Raw genomic sequence first — 20,181 nt, 5'->3', positions numbered from 1 at the left:
CCACTTTATGCTATTCTGTCTTCTGTCATAACACTACACATCCTTCCTTTTCAAATAAACATCTGTTTCCCTATTAAATACTTGAATTGAACCTGCCTACACTACCCTCTCGAGCATTGCATTCTAAATATTAACCATCACTGGGTGAAAAGTTCTTTTAAGTTAATTCACTTATGCTTCTTCAGATTTCCTCTTGGCTTTCTGTTCACTGACTGTCATGCTACAAGCTGATGGACCTGGAAATCATTGGAGTTCCATAGTGGTCAACATAATTCTATGGCAACAAGGTCATGGATGCAGATGCCATGGTCTTGTCACTGGATCATGTGGGTTGGGGTTCTTCTGAAATTAAGAAGCCTGCATTTCCTGAGGGCTTTGCAAGATCATGGACTATTGTTAAAGCCCTTGGTTAATTGGAGGTGGTCTTGCTGGCTTATTAACAAAGCTCTGTCATTTAAAATTATCGCATTTGAATTTCAATTACTTCAAAACAAAAGGTGTTTTAAACTCCAGGGAGAATATTCCTACATTATCATACAAAATGATTTAGAGGCATCAAGAGGTTCAACTGAGGTTGGAGTTGTCACATTCCAGCATGCACATGCCTTCAAAAATGAAAAACAACATTGAATATAGGAGTTGGGAAGTCAAGTTGCAGCTGTACAGGACATTGGTTAGGCCACTTTTGGAATATTGCGTGCAAATCTGGTCTCCCTCCTATAAGAAGAATGTTGTGAGACTTTAAAGGGATCAGAAAAGATTTACAAGGATGTTGCCAGGGTTGGAGGGTTTGCGCAATCGGGAGAGGCTGAATAAGTTGGGGCTATTTTCCCTGGAGCATTAGACGCTGAGGGGTGACCTTACAGAGGTTTATAAAATCATGAAGGGCATGGATAGGATAAATAGACAAGGTCTTTTCCATGGGGTGGAGGAGTCCAGGAGTAGAAGGCATAAGTTTAGTGTGAGAGGGGAAAGATTTAAAAGGGACCTAAGAGGAAACTGTTTCACGCAGAGGGTGGTGCATGTGTGGAATGAGCTGCCAGAGGAAGTGGTGGAGGCTGGTACAATGGCAACATTTAAAAGGCATCTGGATGGGTACATGAATAGGAAGGGTTTAGAGGGATAAGGGCCAACTGCTGGCAAATGGGACTAGATTAATTTAGGGTATCTGGTCAGCATGGAGGAGTTGGACCGAAGAGTCTGTTTCTCTGCTGTACATCTCTATGACTCTATGACATAGTGGATGATTCCTTGCTACTACTATTTCTTCCTTTCCTTAAAGGCAATCTCCCTTAGAGACTTAGAGCAGTGTTTCAATGAAGGAATTCTTCTGGAGTCGAAAGCTCCTATCTAAAGCCAAGCTCTCAGAATGTCAGGTCAGCAAACTTTGGCATGTAGAAAATGTCTCAAGTTAAATCCAGTAACCCTGAACCAGTTTCTTGGAAGTCCAAATGACTTTCTCAGTGAACCAAGAATGCCACAAATAAGTTTCACTGGTCAGGATTCCAAAGTATGCATGACAAGAATAAATTTCATTAATTTACGTTTAAGTCATTTGTAAGTTGGCAGTTAATCATGTCATAGAACTTCCACTGCCAACAGATGAGTTTTCTACTTTTTGACCTTGCTGCACTGACCTCATGACTGATAGTTTATCTGCTGCGAATCTGGCATGTGGCCTCCAAGTCACTTCTCTGTGTCCACTCATCACCCTGTTCATTCCAGCAGATACTATGAAGTATAAAGTTTGTGGACTGGAGAAGAAACAATTTAAAGGCAATAAGAATAAATAATTCCTAAAAGTATATTGAAAGTTCTTTTAATCAGTGCATTTCTACTACAAAGAGAAAGGAAGCAATGCTCGATCTAGTTCTGAATGAAACAGACACTTTTGAATGATATAGAATATGTTTCCATGGGTGAACATCTGGTAAATAAAGTGGTTTATATGATTAGGTTTAAAGTAATTACAGAAAGGACCTAAGGAAAATGATTAAATATCCTACCGGAAGGAACTAATATTAATGATTTAAGAAGATCCATCTTGTTTGAACTGCAAGTAAAGATCAGGATTTTACATGGAGACATTTGGTCCAGCCACCAGATAGAAAGTTCAGCCAGCTAGTTGTGAGAAGCCGTGGCTTCTGATCCTTTCTGGTGCTGTGTCAGTTCCTAGAACTGTGTGCAGTGGTCTTGTTGGGATTGTCGTGGGGCCTGTACCAACAGAAAAATTAGACTAAAGGGAAGTGGAACTGGGGCAAGTGGGGTAAGAGGAGCAATCAAGAGCCTAGAAAGAATGCTTTAAGTGGGTCAGCCCTTACCACTGGTGGCCGTTCGCTGGCCCACCTGGTTGCCCCGTGGCCCAACCAGAAGGCATGGACTCTCCCATGGGAGAGCATTAGCTATTGAGCATTTTATCATTAGGACAGCAGATGTAAGTTCCTTCTTGCTGTTGATAAAATACCATTGGCAGTGGGATGAGATCCCTTAGTGGCCAGGAATAAGCCCCACAATCCTTATAACTTGCCATTCCTTTAATAACCATAGTGTAATATCATGCTTTTACTCAATACTATTAACATGTATGTGGATGCAAGTGGATCGCAGCATTTCAAGGGCAACTAGAGACAGGCAATAAATGCTGACCAGCCAGTGATGCCCACATCCTACGAAAAAATCTTCTTGATGTGGATTATACTGATAAAGGTTAGTGTGTAAACAAAAGAAGGACGAAAGTCAAGAATAGATGGTTCCTAAACATAGCAGTGAAAAATTAGAAAGAGAAGCCATTGCTAGATAAGCTTTAATAGTGAAACCTAGTGAGGGCCAACCCACTAAACTAGACACTAAACAAGAAGATGAAGCTTGTAATATCTCTGTCACTAAGCACATCCACTCAGCCCACCTCAAAAGCAAATTTCAAAATCATTTGTTAGACTTGGAAGACAGTGCATATGTTAGGATACATTCTGATAATTCATTAACCTGTTTATATTAGGGCTTCTGATGACACACAAAATTGATGTCTTTTTATGTCATACTTAGCTATGACAGGTTTTGCACAATGTGAATCAGCCAAGTGGTGGAGTTAGTTGCAACAAGTCCTGAACAAATCTTCCAGCTACTAAGACTATATAATGCATGCATATCAATAGCAGTGGAATGTCCAAGTGTTCATTCGACCTTATGAGCCTATTCACTAACATGCCACTCGAGGAAACCAGAGTCATTGTGCTTGACACTATGTCATGACCATCTAGATGTGCCTCCATTGTCTGAAACTATATTAACTTAATTAGCTTATCAGCAACTCTTGCAGTTGACTTCTGCTTTATTGATATTATGTATCCCCAGTTAGATGGTGTTGTCAGTTGATCCAGTTTAGGTTCAGGTCTTGCTAACATTTTCATTGGCTTGATGAGAAATGCATTTTCATTGGAGTGACCTCTAACTTACCTGATGTATCTTTCTGATATGTGGATGATATGTTTGCTCTATTTGTAACTGCAGCTACTTTAAGAAGTTTCTTCTGCACCTTCATGGCTCCAACCTATTTCAGATTCAGTTTTAAAATGGAGCAGTTTCACAAGGTTTTTTTTATGTGGTAGCTGAGAAATTTGTTAGTGTGATTTCTACTACAGTCTGCCTTCACTGGTCAGTCTACATGTTGGGATTCCTATTAGTTCCATGCATTGCTAACTTGGCCTTATCAGCAAACACATAATTATGGCCCAAATCCTTTGCACACTGGGTGAGATTGATGTCAAAATAGAATGCATCAGAGCTATCCTATGGGGTTAGTGGCTATCCCAATCAGTTTAGTGCTTGATATATATCACTCATGAATAAGCCATAAGCTATCATTTTTGCTCATGGAATGTGTCCAGGCTCTTCAGATTACTCTCAAAGGCTAAGGTATGTCAAAACTTTGAGCAAAGATGAAACTAACAGTTTCATACAACTACACCACAGCATTATGTCTTAAGAGAATGCTGCTATCAAGCCCAAAGACATTCCACCTACCACACAAATGACTAATGTAGCATATGAATTTCAGTTCCAGTGTGATGCAGGTATGTAGACAGTATGTTCCAATGAATAGTGGATTAAATCAAACCCCATTTGGTCTGTTCACAGCAAACAGAGTACTGATTGTACTCAACCAGTCCTTACTTGCAAAACTCAGAATGTGGTGTTCAAAATGAGATGTGATTCCATAATTAGATAGCACTTAGATGGCATAGTGGCTCAGTGGTTAGCACTGCTGCCTCACAGCGCCAGGCTCCTAGGTTCGATTCCAGCCTTGGGCGACTGCCTGAGTGGAGTTTGCACATTCTCCCTGTGTCTGCGTGGGTTTCCTCCAGGTGCTCTGGTTTCCTCCCACAGTCCAAGGATGTGCAGGTCAGGTGAATTGGCCATGCTAAATTGCCCATAGTGTTAGGTGCATTAGTCAGAGGAAAATAAGTCTGGATGGGTTACTCTTCGGAGGGTCGGTGTAGACTGATTGGGCTGAAGGGCCTGCTTCCACACTGTAGAGAATCTAATCTAATCTTACCAAACAATCCCAAGTATACGAAGAATTATATTAATGTTTAATTTAAGACAAGCTCACAATGTGGCTCATTTATCACAAAAGATAACAAAATGAATAGGTCAAAATTCTGTACCTTTTTCAACTAAATAGAAGTATGGGGGCTGATCTTTCCTAGTGTATTCGGAGAGAAGTGGCAGCCTGGTAGTATTATTGCTGAGCTATTAATCCAGAGACCCAGGTGATGTTCTGGGCATCCAGGTTCAAATCCCACCATGACAGATGGTGGAATTTAGATCCAATAAAAATCTGTATTTAAGGATCCAATGCTGACCATGAAACCATTGTCAGTTGTTGAAAAAAACTCGTCTGTTTCACTAATACCCTTTAGGGAACGAAACCTGTCATCCTTACCTGGTCTGGCCTACATGTGACTCTAGAACCACTGCAATGTGCTGCACTCTTATCTGTCCTCTGGGAAATTAGGGTTGGGCAATGAATGCTAACCTAGCCAGCAACACCCTCATTCCATGAATGAGTAAGTAAAAAGAATACCCTGCAGCAATGCCTTGATCAACCAACGACATGTTGCATTTTTAAAATTTAAGTAAAATCCTGACGGATAACTTACTGGTATGTTATTCACAGTAACACCTCAACCAGAGTCCATTTGCCAACCTTAGAGCACCCTTTTCTCATGTAATATAATTTATTGTTCTGTTTGAAATTTATATTCTTACATCTGTTGTGATGACTGCATGACAAAAAACTTCAACGGTGTGTCTCCTTTCCAATGATATCCAGTGGAGCCTCCTGAAAGTTGTGCCTTTATGGAGTATATACTGTGAGATGGTCATACCACAAATAATGAGTGCACGTGCAGAAAGAGAAAGTGTGACCACCAAACAGTGTAAAAGCGTTAGGCAGGCAGTACAGCTATCCTGAGATTCATCTCCCTTTTTAATAGATTTTCCATTTTGGATAGTGCTCGGAGATGGTTTCCCAGGGGACTGCAGTAAAGGCCAAATCTGTTGGACTATGCAGCTGCAGAGACTGAGGGGGAAAAAAAGAGTGGGAGAGCAATAGCTATTGGGAATTCTAACATCGGGGCAACAGATACAACATACAACACTAGTATGATATGTTGTCTCTCTGCTGCCAGAGTCAAAGATGTCATTAAATATCTACATGCAGACTCTGAAGGGCAAGGGTAAACAGGCAGAAGTCTGATTCATGTAAGTTCCAACAAATTAGATAAGAGTATTATGGACCATATGAAACCCCCCTCAAATATATCAGGACATAGCCTAGAATCTAACTTTTATCTCGCTTAAAGGTAAGTGTAAGGTGCTGTGTTCCAGAGATAATTCAATTGGTTACACTACTTGGCTTTAAGCAAAACATGCTTTATTCTTACTCTATAGTTAAGCTACAAACAAAAGAAAGAAGAATTGGTATAACTTTAACTCTATTGGAAAACTTAATACAATAATAGATTATTTAACTACTAATCAGCAATATTGCATACTATACAATATTGTTCCAAAATAATAACTTCCCATAAACTCTTCCTTGACAAAGGCAAATTCAGTAGATTGTCTCACACTCAATGTTTCTCCAGTCCAGTAGGAAAGAACATCAAGAGAAACTCCTGGCAGAGAGAGAGAATTCAAGTGTTTTACTATGGCAGAGAGAGATGTATGACAATAGACAATAGGTGCAGGAATAGGCCATTCTGCCCTTCGAGCCAGCACCACCAATCATTATGATCATGGCTGATCATCCTGAATCAGTATCCTGTACCTGTCTTATCCCCATAACCCTTGATTCCACTATCCTTAAGAGCTCTATACAACTCTTTCTTGAAAGTATCCAGAGACTTGGTCTCCACAGCCTTCTGGGGCAGAGCATTCCACACACCCACCACTCTCTGGGTGAAGAAGTTTCTTCTCAACTCTATTCTAAATGGCCTCCCCTTATTTTTAAACTGTGTCCTCTGGCTCAGTACTCACACATCAGCGGAAACATGCTTCCTGCCTCCAGAGTGTCCAATTCTTTAATAATCTTATACATCTCAATCAGATCCCCTCTCAGCCTTCTAAACTCAAGGGTATACAAGCCCAGTCGCTCCAATCTTTCAATCTTTCAGAACCCCAATAACTACTGAAAACTGAATCAAAATCTTGGTTCTGTGCAAGCCTCACTCTACCCATTCATGCTCTTTCTATTTTTTTCCAACTTTAAAAAACCAAGCCCCAAGACCCCACATGCTGTTTATTGGCTTGGAACAGACTGCTTGGCACATCTGCCTCAATCCAGAACAAAATATACCTCTTAAAGCCGTAGTATCGTCACAAGAGAGGGATGGAGTCCTTCAGGAAAAACATAGAAAGTTAGGAAATAAATTGAAATGCAAATTCGTAATTTCAGGATTATGTCCCATGCCATATGCTAGTGAATTAATTAATAGGATTGCATGACTAGAAAGGTGATGTGGATGGGAGGCATTTGAATTTCTAAGGCATTGGGTTTGATTCTGGAGAAGATGGGGCCTGTTCAAGCTGAAGAGGCTTCACCCCAGGAGGATGAGGACCAATATCCTGGCAAAGCATTTAGGGACATGTGTTAGTTCTGTGTGGGAGAAAAGAGGAAGGAAAACAAAGATGGAAATGAAAGGTAGAAAAATAGAAAGCAAAAATGGAGTCAGAGGAAATGAAGGCTGGTAACATGTAGGGCTATTGTATGAAAACTTTATGTTAAAAATTCATTAGGAAGAGAAATGTAAAGTTACAGTATCTGAATGCATGTAGCATTAGCAGCAAGGTAGCTAAATTAACACAGCTAGTAATTGAAAACAGGTATAATGTGATTACAATTACAGTGTTAGGGCTACAAGATGACCAAAGCCAGCAATCAACATCCAGGGGTATTCAATCTTTAGGAAAGGTCTGATGGAGTGATATTGTTAGCAAAAGACAACATAAGTGTAATAGTGACAAAGGATATTGAGCTAGCAAGCTAATCAGTGGTAATGTCACTGGACTAGTGATCCAAACTCGCAAAGAGGGACATGAACAATGGCAGATAGTGAAATTTGAATTTAGTTAAAATCTGGAATGAAAAACTAGCCTAACGATGACCATGTAACTATTGTTGATCGTTGTAAAAACCTATCTGGTTCACTAATTCCTTTTACAGAAGGAAATCTGCCAATTTTATCTGGTCTGGCTTACATGTGTCTTGAGGCCAAAAGCAATATGGCTGACTCTTACCTCCTGGAAATTAAGAATGGTCAATAAATGTTAGCTAAGGCGTTAATCCCCACATCCTTTGAGCAAATAAAGAAAAGTAGGTAGAGCTAAGAAGCAACAAAGGTGGACATTAGTGGGATTTGGTTATGGGCCTCCTCCAAACAGTATGAGTAAGATGAACAGTACTAAAACAAAGGAAATTAGAGAAATATGTAATGGAGTGCTACATATCATGGATTACTTTTATCTATACAGGCTTGGCAAACCACACCAGTAATAATACTGTAGTGGATGAATTCCATGTGTGTATACTAGATGTTTTTATAGATCAAGGCATTAAGGAACCAACTAGGGAACAAGCTATCCTAGATTTGGTATTGTGCAATGAGCAGGGTTGATTAACTCTTTTGTTATGCAGGTTCTTTTCGAGAAGAGCCACCATAGCATAATGCAATTCTTCATTGGGATGGAAAGCGAAGTGGTCGAATTCCAATCTAGGGTCCGAAATCTAAACATAGGATACCACAAAGGAATGAGTGATAAATTGTCTACAATATATTAAGTTCAAAATCACGCAACACCAGATTATAAGCCCAACAGGTTATTTGGAAGCATTATCTTTTGGAGCGCCACTCCTTTATCGGGTAGTTGTCAAGAAGGAGTAGAGTTCCGAAAGCTAGTGCTTCCAAATAAACTTGTTGAGCAAGAACCTGGTGTTGTATGATTTTCAACTTTGTCCTCCCTAGTCCAACACTGGCACTTCCAAGTCATTACAATATATTAGATAGTTTTAAAAAAGGCATGATGTTGGATAGGCAAATTGACAGTATTTAACAAAGAAACACATATATTGCAACAGTTGTGCATTCATTTCTGGCACAAAAACACAAAAAACAATGGCTCAACCATGGCTAACAAAATAAATTAAGGATAACATTAGATCAAAGTGGAGCCATATAAATTTGTTAAAAGTATTGGTTAGCCTGATAGTTGGGAATATTTTAAGTTCAGTAAAGGTGGACCAAGAAATTTATTAATTTGAGAACATACAGTATAAGAATAAACTTGCAAGGAACATAAAAGCGGACTGTAAAGGCATCTATAAGTATGTAAAAAGAAAACGATTAGTGAAGACAAATGTAGGCTCCTTACATCTGAAACAAAATAATTGTAATGGAGAGCAAGTAAACAGGAGAGTAATTAAGCATTTACTTCAAGTCTGTGTTCATGGAAGAAGACACTTATTATTTCCTAGAAATGCTAGGAATTGAAGAATCTTATAAGAAAGTGGAACTAAAGTGCTGAATAAACTAATAGGGCTGAAAGCTAATAAAACCCCAGTGTATAATTTACATCTCTGTGTTCTAAAGGAGGTAGCCATGGAATTACTGGATGCATTGGTTGCCTTAGAAAAAATTGTACATTCTGGAACACTCTCAGCAGATTGGAGGGTGGCAAATGTAACCCCACTATCTGAAAAGGAAGGGAGAGAGAAAATAAGGGATTACAAACAGGTGAGCCTAACATCAGCAGTTGGAAAGTGCTGAGCCCTATTGTAAAGGATGGGATAACAGGACACTTAGAAAACGTCAAAAGATTCAATAAAGTTAATCAATGTGAATTTATATGGGTTTGGATTTTCAGAAAGCTTTTACACAATCCCACATAAGAGGCTAGTGTACAAATTTAAGCACAGGATATTTAGGGTAATGTACTGGTATAGATTGAGAACTGGTTAGTAGACAGGAAGCAGAGTAGGAAAAAATGGGCGTTTTTCAGAGTAGAAGACAGTGATAAGAAGAGTACCGCAGGAATCAGTGCTCGGGCCCTTGCTATTCATAATATATATCAATGATTTAGATGAGAGAATCAAATGTAATATCCCCATATTTGTTGATGTCACAAAAGTGGATGATTTGTAAGTGGTGAGGAGGATGTAAAGAGGCTTCAAGTCAATTTAGACAAGTTAGGTGAGAGGTCAAATACATGGCAGATGCAATATAATGTGAATAAGTGTGATGTTATATACTTCAGTCAGAAAGAAAACAGAATAGCAGTGTATTATTTAATGATAGCTTGGGAAATGTTGATGTACTCTAGACCTGAGTGTCCTTGTACACAGTTACTGAAAGGAAGCAGGTAGGTTCAGCAAGCAGTTTGGAAGATAAATGGCATGTTGGCCTTTATTGCAAGACGATTTGAAGGAGCAAGGATGTTTTACTAGAGATGTATAGGTCTGTGGTGAGACCACACTTGGAGTGTTATGTGCAGTTTTGATCTTCATAACGAAGAAAGGATACACTTGTCATTGATGGAGTGCATCAAATGTTCATCAGCCTCGTTCCTGGGCTGACAGGACTGTTGCGGGAAGGACTGGGATAGTTAGGCTTGTATTCACTGGGCTTTAGAAACTACTGAATATGTGTTGACTTATGAAGCAAAAGCAAAAAGATATTATTGCAATATAAAGAGAAGTCAATAACAAATGAGACTTTAGGACAAATGAATGAACCGTTTTCTTTATTTCTCTTTTTTCTGGCTTTGAAAATGTTCCTTTCTAATTTTAAATCCAGTCCTTTTATATAAATTAGAATTCCACCATTCCTTATGACAGTATATTTAGCTCATAGTAACTCATTATATTAAAACTCTGTCACCTGTCCTCTGGTTCTGTTACCAGTTACATTAAACTTTGCCGTCTGGTCACTGGACCTGCCTGCCAATGATATCAGTTACTTTTAACTCTACCAGAAGCCTTCATTATTTTGAATACTGGTACTCTGAGTCTTCCACATTTCTTCCCTTCTGTAGGATTTAGATTTTTATTCGCTTGTGAGATGTGGGTATTGCTAGCTGAAGAAGGGCCTATGCCCGAAACGTCGAATCTCCTGTTCCCTGGATGCTGCCTGACCTGCTGTGCTGTTCCAGCAATAAAGTTTCAACTTTGATCTCCAGCATCTGCAGACCTCACTTTCTCCTCGTATTGCTAGCTGAGCCATATCCCAATTTCTCTGGATAATTGAAGGTCCTGATCCCTTGTATACTTCTGGTATGTCTGCCTTGTCAGGGGTCAAACCTAGATGTCCACATTATTTGAATCTGTTTTCAGGGAATTCAGGAACTTTGCAATTCATGTAGTTAAATTCTGTTTCAATGATGCCATGTATGTACAAATAGCTAGCATTGCCATGGGATCCTGTCTAGGCCGAACTCTTGCTCAAACCTTATATGCTAACTATGATAGCGTGTCTTAAATGAAATGACCACTAATTTGCATACTTTTGATATATGACCATTGTGATATTTCAGTTCAGAGCTACATTAAAGAATTTCTTTGCACAGCTTAATAAACCTCATCCTCACTCGCATCTACCATTGAAATGCAGCAATCAAATAGGCTGCCTATCCTTGGTATATTAGTCGAGAAATCAGCCAGTAGGGTTCTATGCTACTATACTGGGTGATATACACATTGGAATTCATGCAGTTCCACTGGCTACAGGATTAATCTTATTGATAATCTTGTGAGACATCTGTGCTCCATGTATCCACTATTATCTATGATTCTGCTATTGATACCATTTTTAAATAATCTGAACAATACCAAAAATCAATTTAAAGTTTTGTAGTGTAATGCATTTGCACATGCTAGAGCTACATATATTAATAAACTAGACTCTGTTTTATGTTGGCAAAAAGAATTTGTACATAAATTGAACAAAAGTGAGACTGCCGATACTTACTGCACTCCCATGGCAATACCATGACCAACCAGTATCTACCTGCCTATTCTGAGAATGATAATTAATAGTTATCTGTTCCTGCTGCCATTCCAATGGTTCCCCAATCAATGAGCACCACCTTCTCATGCTATATAAATTGTGGTCCCTTTTTTTCAAGTATATTTCTTGCATTCTAGTCCTGATGAATACAAGATTAAATGTTTATTTCTTGTCTCCTTTTAACAATGTTTACATTTTGTTCAGACTACTGCAGTACCTTAAAGGCCTCATATTTCATTATCACTCTCCGACCCACGTCAGCTTTGATGGATCAAAGAGGGCTTGAATAATTTTGTCTTACATTCATCAGGATAATTTACAATGGGAATTTTTTTTTTAACAGGATGAGAAGAGCAGGCTGATTGATTAGCAAGTGGACCTTCATTGGTAGAGCTGTTGCCATGGCCATTGCACTAGTTAGATGATTACTGAGAGCTAATTTCCAATCTTTGCTTAAATTTAAACAAGGCATGTTGACTTTGATCGGAAAAGGTGGAAGTGGGTACTGCAGATGCTGGAGATTAGAATGTTTTGTTTTGCATTCATCAGAGTAATTCTCATGAATTTCAAACAGAAAACAATCTTTCTATCCTGCAATTCTCTGGTTCATTTGTCAGGGCAATGCCTTTCCCAATCAAAGTCAAGATTAGAGTGGTACTTGAAAACCACAGCAGGTCGGACAGCATCCGAGGAGCAGAAGAGTCGACTTTTCGGTTAAAAGCCCTTCATCAGGAATGAGGCCTTATTCCTGATGAAGGGCTTTTGCCTGAAATGTCGACTCTCCTGCTCCTTGGATGCTGCCTGACCTGCTGTACTTGTCCAGCACACTCTAATCTTGACTTCGATTGGGAAAGGCATTGCCCTGACAAATGAACCAGAGAATTGCAGGATAGAAAGATTGTTTTCTCTTTGAAATTCATGAGAATTACTCTGATGAATGCAAAACAAAACATTCAACAAAATAGGTCTTTTTTCAGCAATAATCAATAAACGACAAATCAGACCATTTACAGGGCTAATGTGAGATGGTGATTAAAATTTAAAAATAACAGCTTGATGGCTTTGACAACATCATGACTTAAACATAACCAGAATTAAGGAGGTGGCTAGCAGCAAATCTGAGGCAGAAACTACTGATTGGATATGGCAAGTGCTGAGGTTCAGCTTCTTTTTACCTTCCTGTGGTGAGAAGAAGCAGGATATTTAGATTTAGGTTTTATTGTAATGTGTACACAAGCACAAGGTACTAGAGTATAACAAAAAGTATACAATGTCACCACACACGGCACCATCTTAGGTACAAAATCTTAGTTACAGAAGTAGAGAAATAAAGAAATCAAAGTTAAAATGGCAAACACTATGGTCCCTTCTTGAGTCATGGGACTGCAGATGTTCCAAGTTGGGCTTCCCCAAAAGGGCTTGCTCCCTCCTGCGCAGAGCATGCTTTCATCCACATGGGCTAAGATCTACCTGGGCATGCCAGACTTTACTGCCACTCATAAAGTTTTAGCCCTGACTGCCACATCGCTGCTGCTACTATCCCTCGTGGCCCTGACTATTGTCGCCCCCATCTTTCAGTGCCACCACATCGCTTACTGCCACTGCCCTCATCCTTTGCCACCGCCATCCGGCATATCCCGACTATTTCTCAGATTAATCTCCTTACTTACCTTGTGTTAACAAAATCTCAGATTTTTTATGTGATAACTAGTTGAAACTTTATTGCTGGAACAGCACAGCAGGTCAGGCAGCATCCAGGGAACAGGAGATTCGACGTTTCGGGCACAGGCCCTTCTTCAGGAATGAGCAGAGAGTGTTCAGCAGGAGAAGATAAAAGGTAGGGAGGAGGGACTTGGAGGAGGGGAGTTGGAAATGTGATAGGTGGAAAGAGGTCAAGGTGAGGGTGATAGGTCGGAGTAGGGTGGAGGCGGAGAGGTCAAGAAGAAGACTGCAGGTCAGGAAGGCGGTGCCGGGCTGGAAGGATCCGGCTGAGACAAGGTGGGGGGAGGGGGGATGAAGAAACTGGTGAAGTCCAAGTTCATCCCCTGCGGTTGGAGGGTTCCCAGTCGGAAGATAAGACGCTCCTCCTCCGACCGTCGGGTTGTTGTGGTTTGGCGGTGGATGAGTCCAATGACCTGCATATCCTCGGTGGAGTGGGAGGGGGATTTCCAATGACCTGCATATCCTCGGTGGAGTGGGAGGGGGATTTCCAATGACCTGCATATCCTCGGTGGAGTGGGAGGGGGATTTCCAATGACCTGCATATCCTCGGTGGAGTGGGAGGGGGATTTCCAATGACCTGCATATCCTCGGTGGAGTGGGAGGGGGATTTCCAATGACCTGCATATCCTCGGTGGAGTGGGAGGGGGATTTCCAATGACCTGCATATCCTCGGTGGAGTGGGAGGGGGATTTCCAATGACCTGCATATCCTCGGTGGAGTGGGAGGGGGACCGCCAAACCACAACAACCCGACGGTCGGAGGAGGAGCGTCTTATCTTCCGACTGGGAACCCTCCAACCGCAGGGGATGAACTTGGACTTCACCAGTTTCTTCATCCCCCCTCCCCCCACCTTGTCTCAGCCGGATCCTTCCAGCCCGGCACCGCCTTCCTGACCTGCAGTCTTCTTCTTGACCTCTCCGCCTCCACCCTACTCCGACCTATCACCCTCACCTTGACCTCTTTCCACCTATCACATTTCCAACTCCCCTCCTCCAAGTCCCTCCTCCCTACCTTTTATCTTCTCCTGCTGAACACTCTCTGCTCATTCCTGAAGAAGGGCCTGTGCCCGAAACGTCGAATCTCCTGTTCCCTGGATGCTGCCTGACCTGCTGTGCTGTTCCAGCAATAAAGTTTCAACTTTGATCTCCAGCATCTGCAGACTCACTTTCTCCTCTTATGTGATAACTAGCATAGCAGAACTGCAGGAAACGGCAGAATGCCGTAATGCAATCAATTTAACATTTTAAAGAAATGCTATCTATTGAACAGCCAGGGTTGGAGGATTTGAGCTATAGGGAGAGGCTGAACAGGCTGGGGCTGTTTTCCCTGGAGCAATGGAGGCTGAGGGGTGACCTTATAGAGGTTTACAAAATTATGAGGGGCATGGATAAATAGAATAGGATAAATGGGGTGGGGAAGTCCAGAACTAGAGGGCATAGGTTTAGGGTGAGAGGGGAAAGATATAAAAGAGACCTAAGGGGCAACTTTTTCACGCAGAGGGTGGTACTTGTGTGGAATGAGCTGCCAGAGGAAGTGGTGGAGGCTGGTACAATTGCAACATTTAAAATGTACCTGGATGGATATATGAATAGGAAGGGTTTGGAGATATATTGGCCGGGTGCTGGCAGGTGGGACTAGATTGGGTTGGGATATCTGGTCGGCATGGACGAGTTGGACTGAAGGGTGTGTTTCCATGCTGTACATCTCTATGACTCTATATAAAATCTACTGTATTTTTGTAAGAAGTAAATTATATTAGAACATAGAACATTACAGCGCAGTACAGGCCCTTCAGCCCTTGATGTTGCGCCGACCTATGAAACCAGTCTGAAGCCCATCTAGCCTACACTATTCCATTATCATCCATATGTTTATGTAATGACAATTTAAATACCCTGAAGGTTGGCAAGTCTACTATTATTACAGTCAGGGTATTTCACATCTGTACTGCTCTCTGAGTAAAAACATCGATCTCTATTTAATTAATTAACCCCTGAATAATCAACTTTAACCCTTTGGTATTAGATGTAACTGCAATTTTCTCTGATGTATATCACGTTATAACATGCTTTCCTTTTTCCTGAAGGTATCCTGATATATCAGGCTCAGTCTCCAGATGAAGGTGCCCTTGTCACTGCAGCAAGAAATTTTGGCTTTGTTTTCTTGTCCCGTACCCCTGAGACAATAACTCTAGTTGAAATGGGTAAAACTGTAGTCTATGAATTACTTTCTATTCTGGACTTTGATAATGTAAGGAAAAGAATGTCTGTCATAGGTGAGTTTGTTATTTTTGAAATAAATATAAATTATTTTACCTTCATTGAGGTTGTGAGTAATGTGCAATATTCATTTGTTTACCTCATGTTTTATTTTGTTGTTTAGTTCGACATCCTGATGGGAAACTATATTTATACTGTAAGGGGGCTGACACCATTGTGTTTGAGAGACTTAGTGCTTCATCTCAACAATTAAGAGACATAACTACAACACATCTTGATGTAAGTGAATATATAATACATCATTAAAATCAGTAGTAGTAATATTCAGTTTTAAACTGTTTAAATTATTTTGACTCTTTAATTTATGGTTGCATTCGTTGTTATTTGGTGAATGGTGACCTTGTCATGTCGAGATACATGAGACATGTGGAGCAAAGGAATGCTGTACATATGTGTAACAGCAACAACAGATGGGGCGATTGGTGGAGATCACAAACAGCAGGAGATAAAACAATACAATTTTGTATGGCACACTGTCAAGAAGGTTGAATATAATTCATCCTGAAGACAAGCACATTGCCCTTGGCAATCCCTGTCTTCTGTGTGTACCATTTTGCCAATGCCAACATTTTTCTGGTCTGTGATCTGACTATTACCATTACCCACTCCACCTTTACTATGATATTCTGCAGAATGGGTGTCTTTTTATCTATTGGATTCCTTCCACATTTTCAGGGTATTATGTGTCCCTTTCTCCTGCAAGGACAGGAGAAAGTGCATGGTAAGGCACTTCTTTTGAGGATGCATGTGTTAATATTGGCAGATCATCAGCAGCATCATGCTCAGAATCATTCTCAGCAGTCAGTATCTTTGGCACACACCCCAACTCTTTTAAAGCTACTCAATGAGTACCCATTATTCCAACCTAGGATTGTGAGTTGTATTTATCCTGTCAGAGTTTTTGAGATCATTGAGCAGTGTGTCTGTTTTACAGGATAGCTTTGTTACCATGTAGTCACAGACTAAAGTCTAATTTCAAAATTATAGGAGTTTGCAGGTGATGGTTTACGCACATTAGCCTTGGCATATAAAGAATTAAATAAAGTATATTTTACAAACTGGCAAGAACGGTACCAGGAAGCAAGTACTTCATTAGAAAATCGTGAAGAACTACTGTCTGAATTGTATGAAGAAATTGAAAAAGACTTAACGGTAAACTACTTAATATTATCTACATCATTTGTGGCATTATTCTCTTAATAAGTTCCTGGATCTCACACCTTGTTATCTTTAAAACCAAAGATCACTGTCTAGTTGCCATCTGGTCCAAGGTCCAAGCTTACCTGACTGATAGTCCCCTGGTTCTTTCTGAAGGTTGCCCTTGCAATGTTTGGCTGAGCATGGATGCTCATTTTTTATGCAAGACTCAAGTGCCTACTCCTTGGCAGTCCTTTGAGTGCCAGAAACCTTGGGCATTTCTTCTTCGGACAAGCCAGTGACATGCTCAAAGATAATGTCTCACCTCATCTCACCAGAGTTCCCAACAAAGCAAATGTCCCTATGCTGGTTGAGGGTGTATCAATGCATCTTCTGAGGGTTTACAGGCTTTCTTCTCAGAGGCATTGCTGTTGCAAAGGCTCAAGGTATTTTGGACATTGTGCAATATGCCACTTGAACCTTCCCAAGAAATAGAAAATAGTTGATGAAGAGATAGAGTATGTTTGCCGTTGTGCTTATCTAGAGCGTATGGCTGCTCACCATGAGAATGATCCCGATAAGGCCTATCCTCACCAAGATGTGGCCTATCCTCACCAAGATGCCTGGTGACATCTATTTGGAACCACAATTGAGAGCTACATGATCATGATGTCCACTACAGAATGAGCCATTCCAAACAATATACTGCATCCGCCTGTGTAAAGTGTTACATTCCTGACATCTTTCATAACCCTAAGTCATTACTAAACAACAGAGAGTAGAAATTGATACCAATTGTGCCCACTTTTAACATACCAATACAGATTTGGAACTCCTAACATTAGGCCCATTCGATGGCCCATCTGGGCTTTAGACTCCTTGCATATATTAAATAGCAGCCGAATGTCTACTTCAGGAATTCTGTAAGAAATTTGTTCATGATGAGTAGAACAAGGTAAATTCATTAGTTTGTGTAGAAACTGCCAGAGTGTGGCATCTCATAGCATGGACTGTTAGGCTTTTTTTTCCCTGCATCCCTCAGTTCTAAAAAAACTTGCAGTGTAACTTACTAGATATACAAGCGTGTAACGGCATAAATTTGCCAGCAGGCAATTGGGATCTTAATGAATAGGAGCACAGTGTTTTTCCTTCACCAGTACAACTTAAAGATGGAAGTAGGGAAAATGATCAGAAATAACGATACACATTATATATAAAATAAATATTTGGAATAAAAAGCTGAAGACTATCACATAATTACTGTCATAAAACAAACTTAAAACAGTTCCAGTGACATGATAGCAAAACACTGCCAATACTGGCCTTCAAGCACAGTGATAGAACGTAGAACATAACAGCACAGGTCAGAAACAGGCCCTTTACCCCACCATGTCTGTGATAACCATGATGCCATTCTAATCGAATCACATCTGCCTGCACATGGTCTGTATCCCTCTGTTCCCTGCTTGTTCACGTGCCTGTTCAAATGCCTTTTAAACATTATGATTTGGAGGTGCTGGTGTTGGACTGGGGTTTACAAAGTTAAAGATCGTACAACAGCAGGTCATAGTCCAACAGGTTTATTTGGAAGCACTAGCTTTCGGAGCGCTGCTTCTTCATCAGGTGGTTGTGGAATATAAGATCTTATACTCCACAACCACCTGATGAAGGAGCAGCGCTCCAAAAACTAGTGCTTCCAAATAAATCTGTTGGACTATAACCTGGTGTTGTATGATTTTTAACTTAAACATTGCTATTGTATCTGCTTCTACCATCTCTCTGGCACTGCATTTCAGGCACCTACCACCCTCTGTGTAAAAAGAACTTGCCTTGCTCATCTCCTTTCAACTTTTTCCCTTTCCCGTTAAACCTATGCCCCCTAGAATTTGACATTTCCACTCTAGGAAAGAGACCCCAACTATCCACCTTGTCCATGCCTCTCATAATTTTATAAACAAGGACAATTATATGAGAGAGATTTAGGAAAATTTATTTTCCAACATGTTTCCATCAGCTTTTCTTTTTGCAGTTGTTGGGTGCTACAGCAGTTGAAGATAAACTCCAAGATGGTGTTCCACAGACAATTGAAACACTCTCAAAAGCAAATATCAAGATTTGGGTCCTTACAGGTGACAAACAAGGTATATACATTTTACGATTTGCTACTGAAAGAAAGAAATAGCTAGCATTTCAAAAGTATTTTGATTTCTGACAGTTTCTTTTTTTTATGATGGTTGTCACGACTCCATGAGATAGTGCACTGGATTTCAAATCCACTATTCGCAAGGGGGAAGTTGCAGCAAATGTGAGATTTAATGAAAGTACTAAAGGTCCTCATTTATCTTTGACTGATTGCTATCTAAAGGCAAACAACACCTTACAGTAATAGTGAAAGTAACTTCTGTTGTTCCTTGTTCCACCTATCTTAAACTAGAACAGTAAATAATAATTGTTGCTTTTGGTTATTAGAATTATGGGCTGAGTTTTACCAGACATAGACCAATTGTCAATTTTATTGAGTTTCATTGAGTTTCTCTCACAAAGCGAGATTTCTCACTTTATTGTTGCCTGATTTCTGTGCACCACAACCCATGGCATCCCACTCATTGTATCACAGTTTTACCCACAGATGGAAATACTCACCACTACCAGGACCTCCAAGGCTTCCTATTGCCAGCTTCATATTTAAAGCCTAGCTGTGCATCCAATTAAGGGATGCAAACCAAGAGTTGCCCTTCACCATCAATATAGGGAGAAGGCAGAGAAATGGCACCAATTGAAATTTTATTGAGAGAGCCAGTGCAGATGCGATAAACCAAATGGCCTCCTTTCGAGCTGTCACAATTCTGTGAATTAAAGTCAGTGAAACAAGAAGGATATTGTTAATTCAGAGGGTTTAAATGAGTGTGGCAACGGATAGGAAATGAAACAGTACATCAGCAAATGTATTGAGGGGAAGATAGAAGTTAAATCAAGCAAGTCTGATAGGAAGAGCAGGCAGGGCCAGGTTAATTACCATGGCAGAACTGGCGATCTGAAATGCATTTCCTTTAATGCAAAAAGTACAACAGATAAAGCAGATTAACTCAGGGCCTGGACTATAATGTGGTAGCTACTATAGAAACTTAGTTGAGAGAAAGGCAGGACTGGCACCTCAGTATTCCAGGGTTAAATATTTCAGGCATGATAGAGAGAGATATAAAAGGAGTGAGGAGTTGCATTATTGATTAAGGAGAATTTCACAGCTATACTGAGAGAGGACATCTTGGAGGGCTCATCCAGCAAGGCCATATGCGTACGACTTAAGAATAAGAAGAGTCCAGTTACTATGATGGAGTTATTCTACAGGCCTCCCAATAGCCAGGAACAGATATGTAAGCAGATCAGGAATTGATGTGAATACAACAGAGTTATAGACAATAGGTGCAGGAGTAGACCATTCTGCCCTTCGAGCCTGCACCACCATTCAATATGATCAT

At 40.4% G+C, this 20,181-nt stretch overlaps 1 protein-coding gene across 3 annotated transcripts in view; it reads left to right on the top strand.

Annotated features, from left to right (window-relative positions):
- Positions 1-20,181, top strand: part of LOC122548976 (phospholipid-transporting ATPase ID) — a 272,266-nt gene that overhangs the window by 178,667 nt on the left and 73,418 nt on the right. For all 3 annotated transcript variants that reach the window (XM_043688030.2, XM_043688038.2, XM_087989438.1), the window contains 4 exons: positions 15,373-15,561; positions 15,669-15,784; positions 16,553-16,717; positions 18,732-18,843. In XM_043688030.2, coding sequence (XP_043543965.2) covers positions 15,373-15,561; positions 15,669-15,784; positions 16,553-16,717; positions 18,732-18,843 — 582 coding nt within the window. The remainder of the gene's footprint in view (positions 1-15,372; positions 15,562-15,668; positions 15,785-16,552; positions 16,718-18,731; positions 18,844-20,181) is intronic.

This window comes from Chiloscyllium plagiosum, unplaced genomic scaffold (assembly GCF_037043375.1).
Source record: "Chiloscyllium plagiosum isolate Xiang-an unplaced genomic scaffold, Cpla_swu_hap1 HiC_scaffold_1, whole genome shotgun sequence".
Classification (NCBI taxonomy): domain Eukaryota; kingdom Metazoa; phylum Chordata; class Chondrichthyes; order Orectolobiformes; family Hemiscylliidae; genus Chiloscyllium; species Chiloscyllium plagiosum.
The sequence above is the reverse complement of the archived record's forward strand: the minus strand, read 5'-3'. Positions and strand labels throughout refer to the sequence as shown.